General features: G+C 40.5%; 1 protein-coding gene across 1 annotated transcript in view; it reads left to right on the top strand.

The window, feature by feature from the left end:
* Positions 1 to 12,267, top strand: part of PLCE1 (phospholipase C epsilon 1) — a 291,024-nt gene that overhangs the window by 268,423 nt on the left and 10,334 nt on the right. Inside the window, exons 25-27 of the mRNA XM_073353850.2 lie at positions 8,136 to 8,397; positions 9,166 to 9,284; positions 10,976 to 11,104. Coding sequence (XP_073209951.2) covers positions 8,136 to 8,397; positions 9,166 to 9,284; positions 10,976 to 11,104 — 510 coding nt within the window. The remainder of the gene's footprint in view (positions 1 to 8,135; positions 8,398 to 9,165; positions 9,285 to 10,975; positions 11,105 to 12,267) is intronic.

The following is a 12,267-nucleotide window of genomic DNA, read 5'->3' as shown; positions in this document are numbered from 1 at the left end:
GCATCACATTAGTGACTGCTATTCAGTTTGTGATCCACTAAAACACCCAGATCCTTGTCAGCAGTGCTACTGCCTAGCAAGTTATTCCCCATTTTGGTGTTGTGCTTTTGATTTTTCCTTCCTAAGTAAGATACTTTGTACTTGTCCTTATTGAATGTCATCTTGTCTAATTCAGATCAGTTCTTCAATTTGTCAATATCTTTCTGAATTACAATCTTGACCTCCAAAGTGCTTCCAACCCCTGCCAGTTTGGTGTCATCTGCAAATTTTATAAGCATCCTCTTCACTTCATTAACCAAGTCATTAATGAAAATATTGAATAGTACCAGGCCCAGGACTGACCCCTGGAGGACCCCACTAAATACACCCTCTCAGTTTGACAGTGAACCATTGGTAACTACTCTGAATACAGTCTTTCAACCGGCTGTGCACCCATCTTATAATAATAATTTCATCTAGACCACATTTCCCTAGTTTGCTTATGAGACTGTCATGTGGGACTGTGTCAAAAGCCTTACTAAAATCAAGATATATCCACTAGGCCAGTATTCCTGTCAAAGAAGGAAATTAGGTTGGTTTGGCATGCTTTCTTCTTGACAAATCCATGCTGGCTATTCCATATAACTGTAACCCTTCTGCCCGTCAGAGTTGGCAGCAACAAGGGCCGGGTTCAATATCTAGGGGTTCCATTCCAATAACACAATGCAAACCGGCTCGAGCCCCCACCCAGTGACCTGGGACAAATATATACCACCCCCGCTGGGCGCCTCCAAGAGGCAATACTTCCCCTCTCGCAAGCACATAGTCTGAGTGTAGCAAAAAGCCTTTTAATAACAGAGAGAAACAATGTGGCATTATGTTGGGGAAACACCACCAACAGGATTCATAACACAACCCATGAGCAAAAAAAAACCCACCCCAGGCAAATTGGGGCATGCCCTTTTCCCTTTGGTTCTTGAGTCCAGCAACCCCAAATCACCCAAAGTCCCAAAAGTCCAATGCCCCAAAAGTCTCTGTCCCTGGTCAGGGCAGCCCCAGAGTTCGAAAGTTTATCTGCGGAGCTTTACCTCCCAACCTGGGTGGAAATGGGACGGGGGTAAGAGGCACCTTACGTGATCTGAAGCTGACCGCTCCATAGCGGCGCTCCGCTCCGCCAGCCGCCCCACAAACTCCTTCGCTCAGCTGCGCTCCGCTCCGCCAGCCGCCCCACGAACTCCTCCGCTGAGCTGCGCTCCGCCAGCCGCCCCACGAACTCCTTCGCTCAGCTCCACGGCCCACAAGCAGCTCCTGCCATCCACACACTGCTCCGCGTCGAACTGCTTCACCAGCCGTCCCGCAAACTGCTCCACAATATATCTTCAGGCTCCCCCAGTACTTAACACAACACTCAGTGATTTCAGCTCTTAGGTGAATTCAGCTTGTAGTAGGGGAGCCCCAGTGCTGGTGCACTGTCAGCCCAAAGTGAGCTCAGCAGCCTATAACTAGACTTCTAATGAAATCAAAATTAGCTCTGATATTCCACAGTGGAGAGAGGAGGAAGTGCAATTAGCATGTAAGGTCCTCACCAAGGGGCCCATGCCACCAAGTATTAATACTTGTCCACAGCCTCTCTCTATTCACACAGTTTTGGAACCCATGACCCTTGCCTAGCGAGTGCTACTTAGTTGATGGTGAATCCCTCCAGCATAACAAAAGGCCACGTACAGTTCCAAGCACAGTTCCCATAATCAGGGTAATAACAATTTATTCTTCCTGCCCCAATAACAGAGACACTGGGGATCCCACAGCAGCCAAAGTGACCATTTGGGCAGCTATGGTCTCATTCTAGGCGTGGTGGGTGTGCCTATGCAAATGAGATCGGCCCCTGAAGTTCTTTTCCACAACTTGCCACACCTCACCACCAGATGTCAGGGTGGAGCTCATCCTGACACTTACATCACCATCTAGAAAATGCTTACAAATGGATTGTTTAATAATTTGTTACAGTACCTTTCCATGTATTGAAGTTAGGCTGACTGCACCATAGTCCCTGAGTCCTCTTTCTTCCCCTTTTCAAAAATAAGTACTGTGTTTGGCCTTTTCCAGTCCTCTGGGAGCTCACTCATCTTCCATGAGTTCTCAAAGATAATCACTAACGGTTCCAGGATTGCTGCAGCTAGTTCCTCAAGGATGAATTTCTTCAGGCCCTGCCACCTTGAATACATCTAACTTATCTCCATATTCTTTAACCTGTTCTTTCCCTGTTTTGGCTTGCATTCCTTCCCCCTTGTTGTTGATATTAATTGTGCTGAGTATCTGATCACCACCTTTTTAGTGAAGGCGGAACAAAACAGGCATTAAACCCCTCAGCCTTCTTGATGTCGTTCATTATTAGCTCTCCTTCCTTGTTAAGTAGAGGACGTACACTTTCCTTAATTTTTCTCTTGCTCCTAATGTAGTGAAATAACCAGTACTTATTGCCTTTTGTATCCCTTGCTAGATGTATCTCATTTTGTGCCCTACATGCTTGTACTATTCTTTTGTACTCATCCTTAGCAATTTATACATTTTTCCACTTTTTGTAAATTTGTTTTTGATTTTCAGGTCATTGAAGAGCTCCTGAAGGAGCCATATTGGCCTCTTACTATTCTTCCTATCCTTTCCGTCACATCAGGGTAGTTTGCAGTTGTGCTTTTAATACTGTCTCTTTGAGAAATTGCCAGCTCTTCTGAACTCCTGTATCCCTTAGATCAGTGGTTCTCAACCAGGGGTCCGAGGCCCCCTGGAGGGCTGCATGCAGTTTCAGGGGTCATCCAAACATGGCCAGTGTTAAACTTGCTAGGGCCCAAGGCAGAAAGCCAAAGCCCCACCACACAGGACTGCAGTCCAGGGCCCCAAGCCCCACTACCTGGGGCTGAAGCCAAAGCTTGAGGAACTTAGCTTCACAGTGCCCCCTGTGGTTGGAGCCCTGGTCACTTGCCCTGCTTGCTAACCCTTAACACTGGCCCTGGGTTTTATATGCAGAAAAACAGTTGTGGCACAGCTGGACTGTGCAGTTTTTATAGCATGGGGGGTGGAGCTTAGAAAGAAAAAGTTTGAGAACCACTGCCTTAGATGATGTTCTTAGGAGACCTTACCTACCAGTTCTCTGAGTTTTAGTCTGCTTTTTTGAAGTTCATTGTCCTTGTTCTGCTGCTTTCACTACTTCCTTTCCTTAGAATTACAAAATTTACCATTTCATGATCCAAATTGCCTTCAACCTTCAGATTCTCAACCAGTTCCTCCCCTATTGGTTAGAATCAAGTCCAAAATGGCTGTCCTCCAAAATGGTTACTGCCTCCATTTTCTGAAACAAAAAGCTGTCCCAATACATTCCAAAAACTTATTGGAAATTTTGTGTTTTGACATATTACTTTTCCAGCAGATGTCTGGGTAGTTAGCCCCACATTACTACTTTGGTCTTGTGTTTTGGATATATCTGTTTGTTCCAGAAATGCCTCATTCACCTCTGTAACAGGGTTTCCTCTCCACTCGTGGAACCTCCTGCTGGTCGCTCTGGAGATTAGCTCTGTCTCATGCTGTGCCCTCCTCAGCAGTCTCTTCACCTGTCATCTTCTCTCTGAATGCAGCCTCTCTCACTCTCGGTGCTGCCGCTTCTGGTCTGTGGATTGGCCCTCCAACCAGGTCACAAAGTCCCTCCCCTTCCAAGGAAATCACAGTTTTTTCTGGATCAGCTGTCCGGCGGGCATCTCTTAAACCCTGAACAGCTACCCTGTAGCTAGTAAGGGAACCCAGGACTATCCTCTACACTGGGTTCCAGCTCAGGGACCCTATAACATGCAGCCTGGGCCTGTGCTGCCTTTGACCTTGCTGCTGTTTCCCTGGGCTTTTTCCTAGCTAACTGGCTTCCTTCACCCTGGATTTGCCAGCTTCTCCACTCCCTCCTCTCAGGGAGTCGGTGCAGCCTGCCTTCCTCCAGCCTCAAATACTCTCATCCCCCTTTCCAGGGAGTGACTGCCCTTTCCTAGCCACGGCCCTCCTCTCTAGCCAACTACCGGCCTTTCTAAAGGTCCCGTCCTGTTCATGCCAAGATGAGCCCATTCCTCCTCCATTAGCTCCCTGCCTTGCTGCCTAATTAGTAGCTTGGACCCATCTGGCCCCACCCAGCTCTTGCCAGGCCAGTGTGGGTGCACACCCAATCACAACCTCCTGTTCCTGATTTAGTGGTCTCTAGTAGACCCTACCATGACATCTCCCCTATTTTTTCCCTTTTATCTTGACCTATAGATTTTCAAGCGCTTTATTTCTCACCTCCTTCTGGACCTCAGAACAAGTGGATATGTTTTTTTTATGTATATTGCAACACCACCTCCCTTTTTATCCTGTCTGGCTTTCCTGAACAAGTGATATCCCTCTATACCAATGTTGAAGTCATGAGACTTATCCCACCAGGGCAATTAAGTCAGAATTTAGCTTATATACTAATACTTCTAGTTCTTCTAATTTATTCCCCATACTCCTTGCATTTGTGTATAGACATGTAAGATGTTGAGCAGATTCCCCTACTGCTTTCGTTCATGTTGCTTCTATGACTTTATTGTGATTTTCCATGTCTCCCCCTCTCTGCCCCACACATCTAGCCCTATGTTGATCTGCCTGGACACCTGGCTCCTTGCTCCAGGGACCCAACACAGGAGTTGGCACTACTCCTCCCAGGCACAGGCAACTGGGCAACAAAATAGCAGATTAAATTCAGTGTTGACAAGTGCAAAATAATATACATTCAAAAACATTATCCCAACTATGTATACAAAATGATGGGGTCTAAATTGGCTGATACCATTCAAGAAACAGATATTGGGGTCATCGTGGATAGTTGTCATTGTGGATAGTTGTCTGACATCTGCTCAATGTGCAGTGGCAGTCAAAAAAGCTAACAATTTTAGAAACCATTAGGAAAAGGATAGATAACAAGACAAGAAAATATCATAATCACACTATATAAATCAATGGCTGCCCACACCTTGAATACTGCATGCAGTTCTGGTGGCCCCATCTCAAAAAAGATATATTTAAATTAGAGCTGTCAAGTGATTAAATAAAGGAAGCATGCAATTAATTGCAGTGTTAAGAATAGAATACCATTTATTTAATTATTTTTGGATGTTTTCTACTTTTCAAATATATTGTTTTCAATTACAATACAGAATACAAAGTGTACCATTTTCACGTTATATTTATTTTTTATTACAATATTTGCACTGTAAAAAAACAAAAAATAGTATTTTTCAATTCACCTAATACAAGTACTGTAGTGCAATCTCTTTATCATGAAAGTTGAACTTACAAATGTAGAATTATGTACCAAAAAACTGCATACAAAAATAAAACAATGTAAAATTTTAGAGCCTGCAAGTCCACTCAGTCCTACTTCTTGTTCAGCCAATCGCTCAGACAAACAAGTTTGTTCACATTTGCAGGAGATAATGCTGCCCACTTCTTGTTCATAATGTCACCTGAAAGTGAGAACAGGCATTCTCCTGGCACTGTTGTAGCCACCGTCGCAAGATATTTATGTGCCAAATGCTCTAAAGATTCACATGTCCTTTCATGCTTCAACCACCATTCCAGGGAACATGCGTCCATGCTGATGACGGGTTCTGCTCAATAACAATCCAAAGCAGTGCAGACTGATGCATGCTCATTTTCATTAGCTGAGTCAGATGCCACCAGCAGAAGGTTGATTTTCTTTTTTGGTGGTTCAGGTTCTGTAGTTTCCTCATTGGAGTGTTGCTCTTTTAAGACTTCAAAAAGCATGCTCCACACCCTGTTCCTCTCAGATTTTGGACGACACTTCAGTTTCTTAAACCTTGGGTCAAGTGCTGTAGCTATCTTTAGAAATCTCACATTGGTACTTTCTTTGCGTTTTGTGAAATCTGCAGTGAAAGTGTTCTTAAAATGAACAACATGTGCTAGGTCATCATCCAAGACTGCTATAACATGAAATATATGGCAGAATGCAGGTAAAACAGAGCAGGGGCATACAATTCTCCCCCAAGAAGTTCAGTCACAAATTTAATTAACACATTCTTTTTTTAACGAGCGTCAGCTTGGAAACATGTCCTGGAATGGTGGCTGAAGCATGAAGGGGCATATGAATGTTTTGTATCCGGCATTGCAAGGTATTTATGTGCCAGATATGCTAAAGTCCCATGCAAATGCCTGTTACCACTTTCTGATGACATTGCAAATAAGAAGAGGGCAGCATGTAAATGTAAACAAACAAACAAACTAAACAATTGTTTAGCAATTGGCTGAACAAGAAATAGAACTGAGTGGACTTGTAGGCTCTGAAGTTTTTGTTTGTGAGTGCAGTTACGTCACACAAAAAATCTACATTTGTAAGTTTCACTTTCATGATAAAGAGATTGCACTACAGTACTTTTATGAGGTGAATTGAAAAACACTATTTCTTTTGTTATTTTTACAGTGCAAATATTTGTAATAAAAATAATATACACTTTTATTTCAATTACAACACAGAATACAATATATATGAAAATGTAGAAAAACATCCAAAATATTAAATAAATGTCAACTGGTATTCTGTTGTTTAACAGTGCGATTAAAACTGCGATTAATCACGATTAATTTTTTTGAGTTAATCGCATAAGTTAACTGCAATTAATCAACAGCCTTAATTAAAATTAGAAAAAGTAGAGAAAGGCAACAAAAATTATTTGGGATATGGAACAGCTTCCATATGAGGAGAGATTAAAAAGAGTGAGACAGTTCAGCTGAGAAAAGAAATGACTAAGGGAGGATGTGATAGAGGCTTATAAAATCATGAATGGTGTGGAGAAGGTGAATAATGAAGTGTTTTATCCCTTTATATAACACAAGAACCAGGGATCATCCAATGAAATTAATAGGCAGCAGATTTAGAACAAACTAAGGGAAGTACTTCTTCACACTACACACAGTCAACCTGTGGAACTCCTTGCTAGGGGATGTTGAGAAGGCCAAAAGTATAACTGGACTCAAAAAAAGAATTAAATAAGTTTGTGGTGGACAAGTCCATCAATGGTTGTTAGCCAAAATAGTCAGGGACACAACCGCATGCTCTGAGTGTCCTTAAACATCTGACTGCCAGAAGCTGGACTGGACATCGGGATGGATCACTCAAGAATTGCCTAGTTCTGTTCTTTCCCTCTGAAATATCTGGTACCAGCCACTGTCAGAAGACAGGATACTGGGCAAAATGGACCATTGGTCTGACCCACTATGGCCATTCTTATATTCCAATAACTCACCCATTTTCCTGTCCTGTCACAGGCCTTTATAGCCCCATGTGTAGCCTGTCTCCTTTAATCGGTTCAGTTCAGCCTACCTGCTCTGACACAGTGGAGCTGTGCGTTGTTCACTCACAGGGCCCAGCTACTCTGTGGCACCACCGTAGTGTCCATTAGCGAGGCCCTGATCCTGCAAACATTACCCTGGGACTACTCACTTGAATAAAGTTACACATATGCTTAGGTATTTTCAGGGCTTCATTTCTCCCTTACTGAAAAGACTTTTAAAACATCAGTAGGGGTGCAGTGAAAAACCCTTAAATCTTTTTTAAAATAATATTATATAATGAGGACATATTATTTAAAGGATGTTCTGTCAGAAATCTGGATGTTTTGAAATTAGTCCCTTTGTGGAGATATTTGAGAACATTTATATGAGATTAACAGAAATCAAATGTATCCTAATTCTGAGCATTTAGGGTCAAATTCTCTCATTTATCAGAGTAACTCCATTGAAGTTAGTAGAGTTACTCTGATAACTGAAAGGAAAATTTGACTGTTATTATCTAGAATCCAAGTACAAGTACATATTTTTTGATTAACCTTCAAATACTTTGAATTGTTATATTCATGATCTATGTTCTATTTTTCAAAGGAAAGATACACTAGCAATTGTATTTGTTTTAAGCTGCTTTGTTTCTGAAATTACTATCTTGGCAATTCAGGATACTGAAGCAGGGTTGTAATTAGATCAGCATGTTAACAAATTGTTCTTTGGAGTATGATAAATTTTATTTAACTTGAAAATGCAACATAAAAAACCCAACCCACTAATTGGTTACTTTGTGTTCTCCTCTGTTTCAGATTGTGTCTGGACAAAATGTTTGTCCTAGCAACAGCACAGGAAGTCCATGCATTGAAGTTGATGTACTTGGGATGTCTCTGGATAGCTGCCATTTTCGCACAAAACCCATTCATCGCAATACTCTCAACCCCATGTGGAATGAACAGTTTCTCTACCGGGTTCACTTTGAGGATCTGGTCTTTCTTAGATTTGCAGTTGTTGAAAACAACAGCTCAGCTGTAACTGCTCAAAGAATCATTCCACTAAAGGCTCTAAAAAGAGGTAAAATACAATTTGCACTAAGTTTGTACACAGTGCCTAGATCCTGAGTTATGACTGAGAGTGCTCAGTATCACTTGGTGGGAAGTATTTAGTTCTGGGGCCATCTGTCTCAGATGTCAATTAGAGCATTTTCAGCACTCGATTTATGCTGTGCTGGCTAGCCTTTGCCCCCCAGAGGCCATTCCAGGAACTTGTGATTACTAGGGCAGAAAGATGTCCTACCCATGCCCCCTTTTCCATGGCTATGCACAGTGCACCAATGGCTGGGAAAGGTGGGGGGCAAAGTTTAGGGGTGCTACAGTAACTGTCACCTAGGATTTCCTCTAGACCAGGAAATCCTGAAGAGGGGTGGTCAAGTTGGTCTCAGGTCTATCTTGTGCCACTGTGGTAATACAGAGTAGTCTTATCCTTCTGGATGATCTGGTCCATTACGCTCATTGTCCAGGATAAAAATAAATATTTCTTTGCTGTTTAATACTTGTAATTTATTTTGTTGCTTTCATGAATGAATGTATTTTGTACACAAAAGAAGGAATGACGCCAGTGGAAGTTAAGGATATTCAGTCTCCTGAGGTACTCAGCACCTCATAGGATCATTCCCATGTTGTTGCTCAAACAGGAATTTTAATTCAAATCATTACAGTGCTTTAATAGTTCAGGCATAGCAAAATCTTAGATGCTCAAGCTTTCAACTTTATAAATCATGTATTCCACTTTAACATAATATGCTTGACAAGTTTTCTCTGCCCCAATGACATATTGTTTTAGGGTATAGACATCTCCAGCTACGAAACCTACACAATGAAGCCTTAGAAATCTCAAGTTTATTCATAAACAGTCGGAGGATGGAAGAAAATCCCTCTGGGAATGTTGTGCCTACCTCTTTGGTAATTTATTTTATGTGAATATCAAATATATTTGTTCATGTGTTCCAAATGACTAATAAACTGTTACAGTACGTCGGAGATATACTTTTATTGGATAATATCTTTTATTGGACCACCTTCTGTTGGTGGAGACAAGCTTTCAAGCTACACAACAATTAGGCAGTTTTGTGCCTGTTCAGTAATGGGAACTTAAGAGTCCTAAGAAACTTCACCAACAGAAACTCAGACACCTACAGAGTTAAGTGGCAGTTGAACAAGGGGTTTGAAGATCTCCTGGCACCCAAATGTTAGACCTTGCCACCAAAAGTGGCAGTTAGCTGTGCCACAGTGATTCTGAAAAACACAGTAGGTGTCTATCTGCATCTTTAGGTGCCTAAATACATTTGAAATTCTGGCCTTTGAGGAATATCTATAGATTTCTCCTTATGTTATATCTTTATCAATAATTTTAAGGCTATATACGGTTAAATGCCAAAAAGTTTAATCAGCTATATCAGTGATACTCAGAGACTTCAGTGGTTCAGGAGCCAAATTAGCGAGCAATATTACCCAAAAGAGCCACAGTAGTGTGAATTCATTGTTTCATTTACTATAATATTATTCATAGTTAAACAGGACAGGGGAAATATTTTGTGTGTGTATATGTGTGTGTGTATATATATATATATATGTATATATATATAAAAATTATCAGAGCAATTAAGTTAATAACTTAATCGGTTAATAACACGGTAAAAGCATCCTGCTTGGTTAATAACTTAGATTGGTTAACAATGAAATCACACCGTGATTTAATATCATGTGCTGAAAAGAGCTGCATGAGAAACATTAAAGAGCCACTTGTGGCTCTGGAGCCTCAGACTGACTGAGCTAGATTCTTGTGTCTGGGAGAAAAGTTGTCTGTCCAGTGTCTGTTTCCTTATAAATGTATCAAATTAGCAGTTCAGTTGAGACCAAAGGTTATGTAAGTCACAGACAATTGCTTCTGTGTCTGACACGAGATGGCTCTTTGCAGTGTTATAGCTGTGTTGGTCCCAGAATATTAGAGAGACAAGGTGGGTGAAAAAGTGGGAAGGTAATAGAACTCTAATAGGAAAAGGGGCCTCAACAAGGGTATAATCTGTATAAAGCAGCTCAGAGTGCTAGACTTTTTATTTTTTTATTTATTTGAAAATGCATGATTAATCCCATTGCTGATGCCTAATGTATATAATATGTCAAACAAAACATAGCTCCTGGCTATCCCATGTGCAAAAGGCATCAGCAGAACAAAGGCTAATTAATAACCCACCAAGAAGAAGTATGTTTTATATACATACTCATGGATTTTAAGGCTAGAAGGGGCCATTGTAATCAACTTGTCTGACCTTATTCATAAACCATAAAACTTTACCCAGTAATTACTGCATTGAGCGTAATAACTTGTGGTTAACAGACATCCAGTAATGGAGAATCTAGCAGATCCTTGGGTAAGGTGTTCCAATAGTTAATTACCCTCACTGTTAAACATTTGTGCCTAATTTCCAGTTTGAATTTTTCTAACTTCAACTTCCAGTCATGAGATCTTGTTATGCCTTTGTCTGCTAGACTGAAGAGCATGCAGGTACTTATAGAACGTCTGTGCATTTTCTGTGAGACCTATAATAGTATGCCTATATATCTGAAAAAAATATTAACTGTCTTTTGAACAGTTGTTTAGCATAGAAGAGAAGAGAACTTCAAAGTTGTACAAAGTCACAATACATGGAATTCCAGGCCCTGAACCCTTTACTGTTTTTACTATAAGTGAAGGGACTACAGCAGCACAGCTTCTTCATCAAGTAAGTATGTCCACTTGCCCTAAAAAGGTCACAAGAATCCATAGTAACCAGCTACGTGCTGGGCAGTATCTGACCTTCCTACTTTTATTTGGAATCATTACATTTAATAAAATGGATGCATTAACAAATATATTTTTATCACTTTAAAGGGTAAGAGATTATTTTGTATATCTGTTTGCTAAGGAATTAATTGAACAGTTAAGATATCAGTGAAGTTTTCCAAATCTTGACCATTAGGTAATGATTTTTAATCTATGAAATGCAATTCAGTAACAAAAATATATTTAAAATTTAGTTTTCTTTTTGCAGTCCTACAGTCTGAATTAATCAATATGACAAAAAATAATTAGCTAAAATTACAAGAGTCTACATTTTATTACAAGGAGCTGCATATGGTTAATTATCTAATGACAAATTATATCCTTTGTTTCTTTTCGGTTTTGTACATATTCAGTGTCACAGCTCCTCTAGTGGTTTTAATGACCATTGTGAAGTTCATTATAAGAATTCCTCATTGCCATACTACCTTGGGCTGTGAGTTAAACAAAGGGAGAGTTGGACTTGGTCAGTACTTAGAAGGAAAACAGGGTTCTTTGGTGACTGGTGATTCTGTAGTTGGTGTTCTTCTTGAATCAGTGCTGAACCAAACCTGCAGCCTGGTGTAGAGTGTAGTTTGCTGTTGGAGATGCTGTCTTTGAAATGCAAAATTGAGGTCAAGATCACCTGTAGTTATTAAATAACATGACGTTTTACCTACTATTAGAGGTGGTCTTGCTATGTTACTATTTGGTACCTACTTAAATGTACAGATTAATTTGGCTTTATAGAAGTCATATATGTAATTTGGGGTCTTTGGAAATTAATATTTTATTATTAAAAAAATTTAAAATAACCAGAATTTTAGGAATTGAATATAAGCTTTTTCAAATCACCTTGACTTGATCTTAGCATACAGTTTGTGAACTATTTAAAAGACAAATGCCCTTGTTCCTGTGGGTTGTTGTTGCACAAAGCTGCCTAAAGCTGGTTTAGCTGGTCACTGTAGAGGAATCCTGTGGTTAGGTACAGCCACTGTAGTGCATTCTCCAACATAGATTGGAGCCAGCCCTGAAACCTCTAATTTAAAGGAACTCTTTTTGGGGAGATGCAAAGCCCCAGAATTG

The sequence above is a fragment of the Lepidochelys kempii genome, chromosome 7 (assembly GCF_965140285.1).
Source record: "Lepidochelys kempii isolate rLepKem1 chromosome 7, rLepKem1.hap1, whole genome shotgun sequence".
Taxonomy (NCBI): Eukaryota; Metazoa; Chordata; order Testudines; family Cheloniidae; genus Lepidochelys; species Lepidochelys kempii.
This window is presented reverse-complemented; position numbering and strand designations above follow the sequence as displayed.